The sequence below is a fragment of the Ceraceosorus guamensis genome (genome assembly GCF_003144195.1).
Source record: "Ceraceosorus guamensis strain MCA 4658 unplaced genomic scaffold IE81scaffold_19, whole genome shotgun sequence".
NCBI classification, from domain to species: Eukaryota; Fungi; Basidiomycota; class Exobasidiomycetes; order Ceraceosorales; family Ceraceosoraceae; genus Ceraceosorus; species Ceraceosorus guamensis.
In genome coordinates this window covers 245,743-261,414 of record NW_020290014.1, presented here as the reverse complement: position 1 = coordinate 261,414, position 15,672 = coordinate 245,743, and the positions used below count along the sequence as shown (strand labels likewise).

Sequence of the window (15,672 nt, the reverse complement as noted above, 5' to 3'; positions counted from 1 at the left end):
AGAAAGTCTGCTAAAGTCAGACCAAATTGCTTGACTTGCAACATCGGCTCCGCGAGTCCAGCAGCATTTTGGTCTCGCTGATAGCTAAGCCGCCCTCGCGCCTCCCAGCCGCTTGCCTGCCGTTCAGAGGCTCTCGTTCCTTCGACTGCTTACAGCCAACGTCGCAGCTCCACATAGCCTCGTTATCACTGTCATCTCCCTGTTCGTGGCGATCAGCACCCCGACCAGCATCGAGTTGCCTCTACTACCACGACTCATACTCGTCACTGCAAACCTCCTGGCACTTCCCAGCACCAGGATGTCTAGCGACAAAGCCCATCTAGCTCAAGGCTTGCTTTTGGCGCTGCTAGCAATTCAGACGAGCGCCATTAGCCTATTGATCACTCACAGCCGGAAACCTTCACAAGACGATCCAGGCAAACCCATCTATGCCATCTCGACCGCGGTCCTCTTGGGAGAGCTATTGAAAGGCGCTACTTCCACTTTGGCAGTCCTCTTGCAAAGGCTCCACCATCACTATCACGAGGGCTCCGCAGGAGAGAAGCGGAGCGCAACGCGAAGATTGGCGCGGGTGTTGCCAATTGCTGTCTCGGAAGCCCTTGAAGAACTCAATATCAAGAGCGGTCTCAGTCTGTCCATACCGGCAGTCTTGTACGTAGTGCAGAGCAACCTACAATTCCTTGCGGCTTCGTCTCTCGGTAAGCTGCTCTTCGCTCGCGCCCTGACTGTCTGGCAAGACTGATCCTCCCAGTCCCTTCTCTTGATCGGCAGGCGCGGCTCAGTACCAGATCCTGTCACAAATCAAGATCATCTCCACCGCAATTTTCTCGGCTTGCCTGCTTGGACGCGCATTGACCAAGCGTCAATGGGGTAGTGTCATGGCGTTGGCTGCAGGGGTGGCGGTGGTACAAATATCGACGGCAAACACATCGAGAGCATCCGATTCGAACTCGAACTCCCTGATAGGATTTGCTGCGGTCGTGATGGGCTGCACGCTCTCCGGATTTGCAGGGGTGCTTACCGAAAAGATCCTCAAGCGATCGACGGCCAGCATATTTGCTAGCAACTTTCACATGTCTTGCTTCAGCATTGTGCCAGCGCTCGTCATGGTCTGCTTGGAAGGCTTGCATGCAGCTTCCAGGTCGGTCGAGTACTCGGCAAACGGCCTGCAATCTGGTTGGAACCCCATGCGAGGCTTCGGACTCATGGCTTGGTCGGTCGTCATCCTCAACGCTGCAGGAGGGTTGCTGGTCTCCGCATCTGTCAAGTGGGTGGACAGCATAGCAAAGACGTTTGCCTCGTCGCTCGCTATCCTCATTAGCCTGGTCATCACCTACTTGTTCATCGACTCGAAAATGCCAGCAAATGTCGGCTTACTAGCGGGTACTCTGGTCATTCTCTGCTCCGCGCTCTGTTTCAGCAGAGACGCTGTGAACGCGACAGCAAGTCGGACTGGCTACACAGCTGTGTCGAGCGAGGCCGAAGACATCGAAAGCGCACGAAGCTCAGCTCCACTTCACGTGGAGATGAGGCAGACCTCGCTACGCTAGGCCTCTGCACATCTTTGACATTCTTTTACTATTTTCTCAAATCTTTCCTGTGTTCTTACCTGTCACCTACAACCATCGATGTCCATTCTGAATGCTATGTTGCAACCCGAACAGATTGCTATGTCCAAGCCGTGTGCGGCTACTCGAGCATGGCATGGGCGGAACCAGCTCGCTGATGCTCTGCGTGACCATGCAAGCTTCGCAGCGCTGCGAATTGCGAAGAGCTTTGACATACCCGGCCGCGATCCAGCAGCCGAGCGCATGGCCTTGTTGTGTGGCGATCTCGATGACGCATTGCGTAGGAATTCCTGCCGAGATCCTGCGCGTATGTCGTGCTGGTGTGAAAATTGCTTTGGGCGTCCAAAGAGCAGTGAGCCAGAGCGTACGTATCAACGATGCAGGTGTTGGTTGACGAGACGTCACGAGTGCTGCTGGTGCAACAAGTCGTGAGTCGTGAGTCCGAATTTTCCAAATCCAGCCCCGATTGGACACGCGCGATTTTCACTCGTCATGTGCTGCACTGCACGCTCGGGCAGCCTGCTGAGGCTGAGTAGAATTCCATGCATGCATCACCGCTATACAACAGTCACGATAGAGTGTGTTACCGGTAAATGTATGCACATTTACGGGTACGCATGCACATGCACATGCACATGCACATGCACGCAAGCCCTGCATTCATCGCTTCGTCCATCGTGCATGCGCGCGCGCATACAATTGCCGCTTCGCTTCCAACGGGGAGCGCGGGAAAAGCCACACGAAAGATTCAGGCACGCGTGAATCGTGAATGGCAACACGAGCTACCATCAAATAAGCACCACACTAGTGACTGCGTGCTTGCAGCAGCAGCAAGAGGCAACGACAGCATCAGCAGCACGCAAGCAAGCAAGCAAGCAAGCAGCCGCGGCTAATCGCACTCACCACGCACGACCAAGTGCATGCGACGCCTCGACCATCCATCGACTCACGTCCAGCCCTTGGCTATGACCAGCATGCAGCGATTCCCATTCTCGGTCTCGGTACATCTGCGCGGTTCTCAGAAAGGCGCCCCACCGATTCACAAGGGCAGCACCAAGGCATCTGCTCTCTGACTGACCACCATGCTCCTCGGGGAGATGCAGGAGCGTGAGCGTTGTGCGTCCGTCTGCCTGCGATACTCGACATCCCAACGCATCGCGCCTCACGACGTACATCGTCGGCTCGGCGAAGCCACATTCTGGGACCCTCAATAGAATAGGTTTGGCGTTCGCCTTGACAACACAATTATGAATGCAGTCACGGATGTCGGGAAGAAGGCAGGGATGTGTTTGCAGCCAGCCGAAGCGGTGCTCGGCCAGACTTCGCATCCTCAGTCGAGCGAAGCGACGGCATGTTTGATGGTCGTTGAATCTCAGCTACGGCGTTGCTCGGCCCTTTGGTGCTTGCATGCTGCACCATCTTTCCCGTTTCACCCAGTCCCCCCTAAAAGCTCGGGACGGTCTTGCAGGTGTTGATCGTGTGATGCTGCTCGTGGAAGAGAAGGCGTGACCAGACGCTCCTCCGTCTTGCTCCTTAAGATCAAGCAGCGTGCTCCGAATACCTTTCATCCACCACCAACTCCAGGAATATTTCTGCGACCCATCCTCCTCAACCCCACTTCTTGCTCCACAACACACACACACGCACACACTCTGTTCAGCGCCTTACGAGCCTTCAAGACCGACCTGGTATGTCTCGTGGCGCTGCGACTCACGACGAATCGCCTGTGCGATCACGGCCATCCTCGAGATCAAGCCAAATTTCAGTGGACACCTCGACCGAATCATTTCAAGATTTCGAATCATCTCGCACCATTGCCTCTCCATCTCTAGCTCGACGCAACTTTTCGCTCAGCACCATGACTAGACGCAGTCGCAGCTTCTCTAGCGTTTGGGCTGCCGAGGACGTGGCTCCTCTACTTCCCGTATCAGGGCCCGCGGAAGGTGAAAAGCTCGATGACTCCAGCAACGGGCGCTCGAAGTTCCTGGTCAGCCGTTTGTGGACAGGGACCAACCCCAGCCGCAGACGTGTGCCCATCAAAAGACTTGTTCTCGTTCTGAGCGGCTTGCTAGCCATCGCATTGCTGGTGACTTCCAGCGCTCTGGGTGGATCAGAGGAATTTGAACTGGATGCAGAGCCCGCCATGTACAACAAAGCGGGTCTGGCGGAGGCAGCAGCGTGGAGGGCATCCATGTCCAGCCTCGAGCAGCCTGCAGCGGCCGTCCAGCGTCTCGACTGGGAGGCAAGCTTCGACAGAGCACATCAGAGCTGCTTGAGTCGCTGGGTAGCTAATGGCGAGCTCTGCGCCGGATTGGATCTGTCCAGTTTCGGACGCATCGACGGTATCTGGACCTGGGTGAATGGATCCGATACGCGGCATGTACTACAACGCAACGCTACTGTCGCTGAGCTGATGCGCGACGAGTCTTGGGCAGCAGCTAACAAGCCTATCTTGGTGGGTCGGGAGGGGTGAATAGCAGCTTTGCTTCGTACCTGCACTAACTTTGCGTCGTTCTCTCACGCAGGAATCCATCAATGACAACGGTCGCTTCCGAGAACACAATGAGCTGCTCTACTCGATACGCTCCGCATTCAAACACCTTGGCACTGGTATTGGTAAGGTGCACCTCCTTACAACAGACTTTCTGCTCACACCAGAAGCCATGAAGACAGTCGAGGTGCAAACGCAGACCAAGACCTCATCAGGAACCTCAAATCGACTATTGAAAACGGCTTCGACTGCGCTCGACATGTGGAGAGGGCTTCGATCGCAAGCCCACCCATCGGAAGTTTCTCGCGCCCTAATCACCTCGAATCGCGACGAACAAGTCTCCGATGTATTCTTCGACGAGTTTTTGAGGGCCCGCGATGGGCAAGTCCCGCAGTGGCTCAACCTCTCTCATGCCACTGTTGCGAGCGGCAATCAGGTGTTCAGCACCTCTTCCGAAGAGCAACTCAAGCGCTTCAGGGTGCACCATCACTGGTCGAGCTTGTGCCAAACACGAGCCGAGCTCAGCAGCACCATTCGACGTGACCCTTCTACGCGCGGTGAACTGGACATTGCGCTTGCTGACGATCGCACCAGCATCAGCACCGATCAAATTGAGCAGTACGCATGCAGAGTCAAGCGTTTGCAGACGTACAATTCCAACGTCATTGACTCCATGCTTGGTGATCAGCCGGGTCTCTCTGACACCTTCTTCTACTCTGTAAGTCATGACTCCTGCGGGCGTAGCATGTCGCGCAATGATGCAGCTAACAGGCTCGTCACTTTTGCCAGAATGACGACACATTCTTTGGCAACGACATGAGCATAGGGGATCTTGCCACCCCACTGTATGGCCCGATCTTCCGTTTCGAGACCGAGACAGTCGCGCCCAATTTCGACGCACCCAATCAAGGTGGGGAGTGGGCCAGCCTGCACTACTCTAGTGCGCTCATAAGTGAGCGCTTTGGCTATCGCGGGAGATGGTACCAGGCACATCAACACAAGGTCTTCGTGGGCCCAGTGTTCAGAGAGGCCAAGGTGACTTGGCGAAGACAACTCCAGGACAGCCAGCTCAGCAAATTCAGAGCCAAGAAAGATCTCAACGCTGCATTCATCAAGTGAGACCTGGACCTATCATGCGCTTTGATCGATGCTCGAAGCTAACATCTTCTCTCGCCGTCTTGATTTTCCAGCTCGCAATACCACAGTGAGTCATGTGTGCAGGCACGCGCCGATTTCTCAAGTTCTGACGCCTTCGACCAACCTGTCTCCCCATAGTCGAGCGCCACAGAGAGGCCCTCCTCTGGGCCTATTTGGTGGCACGCATGGATACGGACGGTGACGGGTTCTACTCGCCATCGGAATGGCAGGCCCTGCTTGAAGAGCTGGGCGCAAGCGCTCACACAGAAGCCAAAGTTACTTACCCTAAAAGGACCACCTTGCAATCCACGACGGGCGAAGACACCTACTCTCGGAATCTGTTCACTACTGGCCTAAATGGAGCTAAGGCTGCGTCGATCGCTTTTACCAGCGCGGACGGCTACCCTATGGTTGGCTTTGAGCAGCGCAACAATGTGAAGACGCCATTGCCCGAGTACGATCCCAGTCGCTGGCAGAAGAGCAAGTCAATGGTAGCGTGTCGTATCGCCCCCATTTGCTTTGCGCCCTTCGTTGAGCGCGCCAAAAACGAGAGTATCAACGTCAACGACGTGTTCAAGCGCCTCGCCTTCGAGCATTGGGGATGTGGTGATTGCAGTGAGCCTTAAGATTGGAGACTTTGCGGAAGAGCTTCATCATACTGACAGTCACGTCCGCCCCTTGTGCCCACAAAGTTTTGCTCAGTCGTTTGCAACAATCCGGCGAATCTGGCCTCAGCGGGTTCTTGCCATCCGATAGCGCAACGATGCCCGGAGACGTGAACGCGCTAGCCGGGTCAGCTGGTGTCGCACCTCACTTGCCGCTGGTGGACAACTTTCACCACGCAAGCTTTCTGCTGAAGGATGTGACTGCCGCCACAAGATGGGCGGGCAGGAGCAGGAGGGATTTTGCGACTCGCCTGATCGCACGGTACAACTATGCTATCACCGTGTCCGACGGTCCCATCGCCATCCAGGCATTGAGCGACGCGAACAGCACGGACCACAGCCTTGCGCAGATCGATGCAAAGAATCCTTCGTTGTTTTGCCTCAACGACAACATCCACCACGATGAAGCATACATTGCAGACAAGCTGGGCAAATGGTTCAGCGAAAAGTATCCTGAAGCGCTCCAATTTGAGCGCGGCTCTTCTGCCTAGCCTAGTCGCTTACCCTCCTCTCTCTGCATTGCGGCCGGTATACCCAAGGCGACGCATAATGTACCTTCTTCGCATACACTCGTTCTTCATGTCGCGCACTTCTGTCTCCCGAATCTTTCATGCTACCAGCAATCTCGCTTTGGAGCTTCAAGCAATAAATGACATTGACCCACGTATCGGTTTCCCGCAAACCGCTAAACCTCCGCCCAGAATAGTATACTTGATCCTCCATGCGGGGCGGCTGAATTTAGGGGAGAGATGGTGCTTTTGCTCACAAGGCCGCATCAACTACAGCGCCGCTGGCTCTGGCAGCTGCTGATCCAACGTCTTCGGCTGCGGAGCCGGCCACAGTCGCAGCTGCTGAAGCTGCAGAGCCTAATGCGTTCGTTACGGTCTTGAAGACGTCATTGAGAGAAGCGCTGGCAGAGAGCGCCGATGCAGAAGCCATTGCTGCCGCGCTCGCAGGCTCCGGAGCGTGGTGTGCTTGATAGACCTTGTAGAGGTACAAAGCCATCGTGAAGGCAAAGACTGCTCGAGAGGCTGCGGTGGTCAGCGCAAGTTTGGAGAAAGGGAACGGCTTGAGACTCACTCGTCAACGTGCTGCCCCAAAGCAGCAGCCCCTCGGCATTGTTCAAAGGACCTTGGGCATCGGTGTCGAACAGTGCTTTCTCAAGTCCATCCGTCATCACCTGCAAGCTGAAGCGACTCTTGACTCGCTCGACAGCCGCACGCGCCATCTTTGCCCTCTGAGAGTCGCTCATGTCCAGAAGTGAAGTGATAGCGGGGGCCCAAATTTGAGCTCTTGGTGCTCTCAAGAGCCCAGTCCCCTCTGGGTTGCTGAAGTTTCCACCCTCGTCAGAGGCACCTGCGTCGACGATGGATTCCACGGGTCCACCGCTGTTAGCAGCTAGGACGGGCACGCCGCACGCCATCGCCTCGAGCGGGACGATGCCAAAGTGCTCATCCGGCGGAGTGTACAGCAAAGCTCGAGTGGTGGGCGCAAGAAGCAGAGATGGGAGCAGGGCACCTGGTAGGCTGGGCAGGAAAACGACTTGGAGAGCGTGCAGTTGATTCGGAGGAGGCGCTGAAGCCGGAGGCTCAAAGGGCTGAGGCGTCCAGAAGAGCGTAGTGTAGTTCAGCTTCAGCTTCGCAGCCTGGGCTTGCAGCTCCTCCAGCGTAGCCACGTTGTCTCGAAGACGCCGGTCGTGACCCCCCGCAATGACCAAGCGCAGAGGTCGCGGTTTTTCCTTCTTCTTTTCTTCTTGCAGAACTTTGGCGAATGCTTCAATAGCAAGCGAGATATTCTTCTTCGCTTCAAATCGATTGATGGAGACGAGCGTGACATGGTCCGATCTGGTGGTTGCGGTAAGGAGACAGATAGTAGTCTGTTAGCGGTGCGGCGGCCCGCTCAGATGCGCCGACTCACGAGCCGGTGCAGATATTCCTGATCGCATTCTTGACGGAGAAGGTCGTTCCAAGTGCTCCAAGATCCTCGACACCTTTTTTGGCATTGGCTACAGAGTATAGAGACAAGTCAATGCCCGGATAAAGCACACGAGGCTCTCGGCGTAGTCTTGAAAAGCTTTTGATGAATTGTTTTTGCGTGAAAATGGAGTTGACCAAGACCTTATCCGAAGATCCTGCGCATGTGCAGAGAGGATGGGCGCATCGATCGCATGCGTTATTAGGTCAGACACAGCTTTCGCGCACCAAGCTGCGCCGACTGTTCTAGACATAGCGAGGCTCATTACTCGTGCGACTTTCATACAGCCATAGCCGGCGTGCCCCCCCTTTTGTGTCTCGCCTTTGCATCCAAGGCAACTCACCCATCGTAGCCTCCTCATACAGATCGAAGGGGATCCTGTACAGCGCGCGTAGCAGGCCTGGCCCGCCCTCGCCTCTTTCAATTGCTCTTTGCTTCGCAATGCTATTCGAGATTTCCTTGTCCGGATAATGACAGTAGAAGACGACTCTAGTAGCTGTGACATGTCTGATCCAGGGCACGATGGCGCTGAGCTGGTCCACAAAGATTAAGTCGTATGGCTCAATGGGCTTTGTGCTGCTCAAAAAGCTATAGACACCACTTGGCAATGCTCCAGGGAATCTGAAGCAGAGCAACGCGATGCAGAGCTGAAAGAAGAGAGAAAATTGTTGCGCTATGGCCAAGGGAAGGTGAAAGCTGTTGAAGATTGCGCGAGGAATGCTCGTCTTCACATGCCGTACGACCAAGGTGCCTTCGTGTCAAGATGATTACATACGGGTGAGCATGGGTCGAGGACAGCAACCGTCCTGGCATATGCTTACCATCTCTGGTGGGTTCAAAACAATGCTTGGGGTCATGGTGAGATGTCAAGATCTCCACATCGTGTCCTCGCTCTTGCAGCCCCACTGCAGAGTCCACCACAAGCCTTTCGGCGCCGCCTACATTCGTCGATGAGAGGTTACCGCTCACATCGTGAGCAAAGGTGTACTGCAATGTGACGTGAAAGCGACGCCGCTCCTGCTCACCAATTCCGAGGTCCGGGTGAATAAAAGCGATTCGAAGGCGACGCTCTGGCGTCTGGTCGCTCGCCCCCTTGGACATGATTGTTCTGTTGGGCACAGATTGCGAGTGACCCGTTCTGAAAATCGAGGTTTGCTTGTGCTCTCAGGCCTTTGAGCAGGACCTTGGCTGATTCGGGCCAGAGTGGGGCCTGTTGGGTGCTGTGGGTGGCCTCTTCAAAGGCCCTTGCTGGCCTGCGCTGAGAGCCTCTCCGAGGAAGTACAAATTAGCAATGCTCTGCTTAGTGGAGCTGAATGAGGTGAAACGGTGTCACAAGTGATAGTTGAGCGCCATATGTGTGGTAAGAGTGCTGAAGAAGAAGTCTGAACCCAAACCCGACTCCAGACGATTCAAGATTCAGACCCCGCCGGCGTTCGAGGGTGCTGCACACCTCGAGACGCGCTTCATCATGCATGGGTAACCAATTTCGTGGGGAGACGGTCACGTGAACCTTTCACACAGACATGTGCTGCATGAGGCGTCAAAGAAGCCATCATGGCGGTCGTGCACCGGCCACACAACAGTCACACAAGAGTCAAGAGTTGGGATACATATGCAAGATGCCCTCTTCTGCACTCAAGACTCATCAAACTCAAGACTCTTGACTCATCAGACTGGCGCGGTCGGGTTGTAATATGAGTCACGTGAGTGCTCCATATTCAATGATTCAACCCATCAAAACTCAAGACTTCTTGATTCACAAGCTTGGACGTGACTTACACGCATGCAGGTGATTCAAAATTCACGATTCTAAGTTCAGCAAGCTTTGATGTATTGATCACCATCGATGTGAATTTGAACCCACCCGCGAAAACAAATCGCGCGGTTCGTGTAGCGCGTGGCGCGCGGCCTTGGTGGGCAGGGATGACCCGCGGCATGCGAGAGCGAAATCACGAATGCTATGCGCAGCGCCGGCCAAAACGATATCGATCAATGCCGTGAATCAAATTCGTAGGCCATGACATAAACATCCACATTTGCCATCGGACAAGAAGTCATTGACTGGACGCCCAAGGAACAAATAGTCATCCACATCATTCACCAGATTCTCGCCTTTCACTGCCCTTCGTCGCGCATCAGTACGGCCTTGTCTGCCAGCGCTACTTGTGCCTGGCTCACGACTCATCTGTACGCCCTGGCGGTGCGGTCACATCAGTCAGAGCTGATTCATCATCGCCCTCCAATACGACAGTCGAAGCGTGGCAAGAGAGGTGCAAGCCAAGCTCATTGCAAGGAACCCCTCTCACGTTTGACTCTCTGGAATGCATCCGCATCGGTAGCTCCCTTCTGCCTTTCACACAGAAGTGCACCTTTATTCAAGCCCTCTCGGCGGCCTCTACCAGACGTACTGCTAGCACAACGACCTTAGTGCATTCAACATCCTCTCAGGCATCTAGAAATCTGCCACTCGAGCATTCTAATTTCGAATCGACCCGGAAATGCGTGCAGGGCAGAGCGGCGGCTTGGAAGGCGTCGTTTCCAAAGCTGCTGCTGCATCCAGCCGCACCCAGCCTCGACTTCCGCTTCCTCACCAGCTTGCTCATCCATCACACCGAGCGTCCCAGCCGGAGGTCACCGCACTTGTCTCAAACAACACCTCAAATCGAAGCCTGTCGCACGCTGGGACTCGACAGGAAGAGGAGAGTCCATCCACCGAGGCAATCGGACCCGCAACGTCGCCCTCCCGCGACGATCACGCGGCGTCAAGGGAGCATAACCTGGCCACCACACCTGAAAATTCCCCACATCCGAGCTCCTCAGCTCGCACGCTGTCGCGCGGCAGTGTCTTGAAGGAGGAGAGTGAAGGCGTGAACGCTGACGGCAGCTCCCAACCTGCCGTCAGCAAAGGAGGCGCTCGGGTTGCGAAAGCGTGCCTGCCTTGCAGTAGCAAGAAACGTCGCTGTGATGGAGGTGAGTGTCCAAGGGGCGGCGAAGCGGCGGTCGGCATGATTATGACTGACATCCTGCGCCTCGCGCGTGGTAGGGCGTCCCGAATGCAAAGTCTGTGCGGTACTAGGTACTGCATGCTCTTACAACTCTTCCGGCTTGAAGCGAGGTCCTCCCAAGGGTTTCAGATCATCGCCCAAGGAATCGGCTCGCGTGCGTCTCATCAGGCAGCTCGAAACCACTATTCGCGACCTCACAGCTCAGCTAGGAACGGAAACTGCAGCTATAGAACTTGAACGCATCAGCGCTGAGCGCGGCATACAACTCCCGAGTCAGACTTCAGAACCAGAAGGCCGCTCTATGCCTACTCCGACTGCCGCTCCCCAGGATGGTCTTGGACAGCGATCAACATCTTCAGAAGAGCGAGATAGCGAGTTCCTTGGCATCAACGAGAAAGGGGAAGTCAGTCATAGAGGATCAAGCTCCGGCATACACTTGCTGCATCGTCAAAGTCAGCAGCAAGCCCCTGGCAAGTCCCCGCTCAAGCCGCATTCTGCACAACCCCTGACATCATTAGAGGGCCTTGCTGATCGAGGAGCCGAATCTAGCGCGGAGGGCGCCAACAGAAGTGGACAGCCGGTTAGCATCGTACCGCTGCCCCTCGCCCGGCCTAATGGGAACCGACAAAACAGTGGCTCCGATTCGTCCACAGCGCCCCTTCGGGGATTTCCCCTGCGTGGCGTGCCGGTACTCTCAAATGGCGCCCAAGCAAACCGAGATCATATCCTCAACACGTTGTCGCCATCCGGCGTAGCGTCGCGCCGTCTACTTCGAGGCAACGTGGACAGTAACGGATCTTCAACTTCGGCAGGCTCGTCGCCCCGTCCAGAGGGCAGAAGTGACAACGCAGATGCGTCCGAGGCTACAGCGCTCAGAGCTTGTCTAGTCAATATTCGCAACCAGACCACACTCTTAACGGAGCAATCGCAGGACTTGATGGGTGCGCCTCTGCTCACGGAGGCAGCTAATGCACGTTTGTGGCGCTTCTACTGGAGCGGGTTTCATCCCATTTGGCCGATCCTCTATAAGCCTGCCCTGGATGAATTGCCGCTGGGCGAGCTGCCAGCTCGAATCGATCCAGTCCTGCTGTTAGCTGTGTACGCCATCGCAACCTGCGTCGGCGCTCCGCCGCGAGAAGGGTCGACCAAGCCAATCACCGCCCTGAACTGTAACCTCGATGATGAGCTCGGAGAGCGTCCAGGAGAGATACTCGCTCGACGATCGGAGCAGTACCTCTACGCCTCGCGATTGAGACCCTGCGTGTCAACAATTCAAGCAGCATTTCTGTTGGCGCTGTATCACCATGGCCAAGGAGATCTCTCGAAGGCGTGGACTCTTAGCGGCCTGTCTCAAAGCTTGTCGATGGACCTTGGCTTCCACAGGTGGCCGATTCATCGTCTTGATCTGCTCTCACACACCGGTGAACGAGAAACGCGTGTTCGACTCATCCATCACGTCAGGATCCTCGGTACCCTGCTTTCTGCAGAGATGGGCAGACCAGTGTTGATGCATGCTCGTGATTGCGACGTGCCCCTCCTTTCGGAAAACGTCGATGATGAGCTGGAGTTGTGGGACGATCAGGTCGAGATGCACTCTGAAGAGTCTGTTGGCAAGCCTACCGCGGCTAGACCTCGCTACATTCACGCCGCTTCCACGCTGAACCAAGGCGTGCTGCTCTTCAATATCATCGAAAGCATCCTCACCTCTGTTCACTCATTCCGACGCAAAGCTGCTCTGCGAAGGCAAGGAACTTCCAGAGAGACTCTGGGAGAGCTTGACCGGCGACTTTCGGCTTGGAAACAAGATCTCCCTGAACACTTGCGCCTCGAGCCCACCGATCTCGCGCGGCTCGACTCGAGCGGACCCTTGCCATCGCTGTTTGTACTTCTGGTCTGGTACTATACAGCCATCCTGCTGCTTCACAGACCTTTCATCCCTCAAGATGATGATGCCACGCTCCAAGAAGTGCTAGAGAATTCAAGTCACCAAAAGTGCACACTCGCTGCCAACACGCTTTCCGACTTGCTCGAACCGACGTCGGTAGACATGGACAGACTGAGTGGAGATCTTGCATTCTGCATCTTTTCCGCAAGCTTGCTTTTCCTCTTCAATTGCGGACTGTCGGACAAGGTCATCGCTGCAGATGCTCGGCGACGCTTTGGTTTGTGCCGACAATGGCTAGGCAAGCTCAGCTCTCGCTGGCCCGCTGCAAGTGCTCATAAGCAGCTTCTGGACGGAGTTGCCACCGTCGGCGAAAGCTACATGAGCGAGCGAAAAGATCAACATGATGATGCTGGGCATCGCGCCGTGCACGCCAAGTCGACCAAACGACCACGGAGCCGGGCCTCGTCTAAAGCGCAACCACCAGAAAAATTGTCAAAGACCGCGACCAGCAGTGCTTCCAGGAACCCCACAAGCACTTCTGAGCGTGAAGAAATCAGCTCGACCTTGGCAGCTTCTCAAGGAAATGCCGTCGCCCCCTCTTCCCGCAAAGCGTGGAGTACTTCAAATGAGCGACAAGCTCCGGCCCAAAGCTCCACTTTGCCGCCCACGACTTCTCGAGTGGGCGTGAACTCGCACTCGACAACGCAAGCGTATCGTGACGCGGATGTTTCTCGCGCAGATGCTTCACAGGGCAGTGCTGAGGCCATGCTTTTAAGCACCAATCAGCAACCGATTTGGGGCGGCTTTGCTGCCAGTGCAGAGCAACAACGCGCGATCATCGATTATCTGCACGGCACAAACGCCTACGACATTCCTTCGACTGGCGCCGAATTCTACAGCCACGCGCCTAGTCTATTCGGTGAGTGAATGTTGCGCGCAGTAACAGTGAGCAAAGACGCGTACTGACACCCAGCGATGCTCGTGCAGACGCCGACACTGTGTTCTGGAACGAGACAGCCGGGCGACGTGACTCTATCGCGGGGCAGCAGGGAGTACCACAGGACGGAGGCCCATCTATGATCACGGCAGCGACAGCTTCCGAGCTGTATCGACAACGCCATGAACAGCCAGCTGCGGATGGTCTGGCCATGCTGGCCAACGTCACGGCTCGGAATGGCATGCTTCATGAATCCCATCACAGACAAGCCTTTCCGGCCACCAACAGCTTCTTGCCCAACTCCACCTCCGTGCAGGCACCTGGACATGGTATCGCTCAGCCACAGCCACAATCCGTCATGGCATTGCTCGGGAACCTACCGCAGCAGCAACGTGGCGACTTTCAAGATGCTCAGAACTGGTCCGCCTTCCAACAACTCTCGACTAGTTCGCCTTTTGGCTTTCAGTTGGATCCTAGCCAGCCGACGTGGAGCGACGTGATGTCGATGTGAGCTCATTTAAGCGTCTCTCACTAAGCGTCGTGTGGAGTGAGGCTGACAGGGGTTCGCGCTCTGCCTTTTTGACATCACCGCCTGCAGGCTTCAATTACCTCCTTCTTTCAGCTCCGACCCTCGCTCTCAACCCTCGCCTGCTCCTTTGCCGCCACCTCGCACGCTTCGTAGATTACCATGACCCTTCAGTTGAAACGACTAGCATCATTGCCCCGCACTAGATCCGATCGCAATGTCACGTAGATCAATCCTTGGCCGGCTTTGCGAGCCCGCGAGTCATATGTTGTGGCGGCCCTTGCCCCGCAAACAGATCATTCGGCTTTCGTGCTTCGATCTCCATTATCAAGCGCTTGCAAAACTCCTTTCGTCAAGCAAAGAAGATCCGAGATTACATGGCTGGATCAACAAGAGACTCAGGAGAAGTGTCGTCCGGGAGAGAGACGGCAGCTTCGCGTGCATAACTTGACAGCACTTCTCCTGAGTTTGTTGTTCAATTCAGTCGTGCTGTTTCGAATTTGCTGAACAACATGGCTTTCTACTGACGTGCGCGAATCTCTCACAGTCACGAGTGCTACAAGCATAGCAGTCCCCAGCGAATGGCAAGCCAGCGGAGCCTCGCACCCGAAGAATCGTGAGTCAGTCGATCATCGCGCGTGGTGGCGTACGCCCGCCCGGTGCCGCGACGCGGTGCATGTGTACACGCGCAGCTGCGCCGCAGCCCATGCGTTCAAGACGCCGAATGGCGTCAACAAAAGTCCGGCTTCGGACTTGCGGCGACGCTTGTGCTGGCGAACACCGCCGCGCATGAGCGCAGCGCTTAACGCCAAGCTTCGCGCGCAGACGCGCCATGATGAAGTCGTGTAAACTTTTCGGCGCGTCGCAATTGGGTTCGATCGCAGTTAGCTTGAATTAAGCTGCTGGGCGCGTGTCAAGCACATTCAAGATTTGCCATGTATTTGGCTCACTCAGCAACCACAATCACGAATCGTCGTTCCACCGAGACACAGCAGAGTGAAACACATCTCGGCGTTCCGGCGTCCATCATAGCCAGGCAGCATCGTGATGCCTATAATTCTGCGACCAGCATGCATGACAACCCCGACGCCCGCCCGAAGAGGCGCTGTGATCGGGCCTGCCAACACAAGAATAATTACGGAAGCACGGCGACCAAGTGACGGTTAGGAGCCACAGTGGTGAATGGACCGCCCGGTAGGTGACTGCATCGGTAAGAAGCATTGCCAGCCGTAAGTCTTGAGTCGCATGATTGCACGCGGCGGTGTCGCTCTTCAGGTACGTCATCGCAGCGATGAGCATGAATTGTGAATGCTGCGACGGCGGCGGTCTTGAGTGTGTGGATTGCCATGCTGGTGCCTATGGCAGCCCCGAGCGGACGGGGATCGGAACGGAAAAGTCTAATTGCCAACTGTGAACCAGACGTCGTCAATGCGCCCGAATGGTCACTTTGGGACACGTCTTTCCGGCAGCTTCGGAAATCCGGG

At 55.7% G+C, this 15,672-nt stretch overlaps 4 protein-coding genes across 4 annotated transcripts; 3 read left to right on the top strand and 1 right to left on the bottom strand.

Annotated features, from left to right (window-relative positions):
• Positions 1–337: 337 nt before the first annotated feature.
• IE81DRAFT_282782 (hypothetical protein) lies at positions 338–1,463 on the top strand (the record flags this gene model as incomplete). The annotated part of the gene is made up of 2 exons (XM_025511547.1): positions 338–698; positions 772–1,463. Coding segments are annotated over 2 exons (1,053 nt in total), but the record flags the coding sequence as incomplete, so codon positions are not given.
• Positions 1,464–3,426: 1,963 nt separating this feature from the next.
• On the top strand, positions 3,427–6,352 carry IE81DRAFT_346522 (hypothetical protein; the record flags this gene model as incomplete). Its single annotated transcript, XM_025516050.1, has 6 exons — positions 3,427–4,023; positions 4,094–4,777; positions 4,849–5,174; positions 5,250–5,263; positions 5,335–5,811; positions 5,889–6,352. 6 exons carry the CDS (start codon positions 3,427–3,429, stop codon positions 6,350–6,352), a joined length of 2,562 nt encoding a protein of 853 aa, XP_025370690.1.
• A 165-nt stretch (positions 6,353–6,517) lies between these two features.
• On the bottom strand, positions 6,518–9,195 carry IE81DRAFT_322386 (UDP-Glycosyltransferase/glycogen phosphorylase). Its single transcript, XM_025513622.1, has 6 exons — positions 8,861–9,195; positions 8,657–8,773; positions 8,179–8,586; positions 7,779–7,992; positions 6,942–7,705; positions 6,518–6,880 (listed from the first exon to the last, which is right to left on the bottom strand). The coding sequence occupies exons 1-6, from the start codon at positions 8,934–8,936 to the stop codon at positions 6,624–6,626; spliced, it is 1,836 nt and encodes a 611-aa protein (XP_025370689.1). The 5' UTR covers positions 8,937–9,195; the 3' UTR covers positions 6,518–6,623.
• A 673-nt stretch (positions 9,196–9,868) lies between these two features.
• On the top strand, positions 9,869–14,412 carry IE81DRAFT_365748 (hypothetical protein). The gene is made up of 4 exons (XM_025516957.1): positions 9,869–10,805; positions 10,879–13,644; positions 13,713–14,169; positions 14,261–14,412. Exons 1-4 carry the CDS (start codon positions 10,334–10,336, stop codon positions 14,352–14,354), a joined length of 3,789 nt encoding a protein of 1,262 aa, XP_025370688.1. The 5' UTR covers positions 9,869–10,333; the 3' UTR covers positions 14,355–14,412.
• The last annotated feature ends 1,260 nt before the right edge of the window (positions 14,413–15,672 follow it).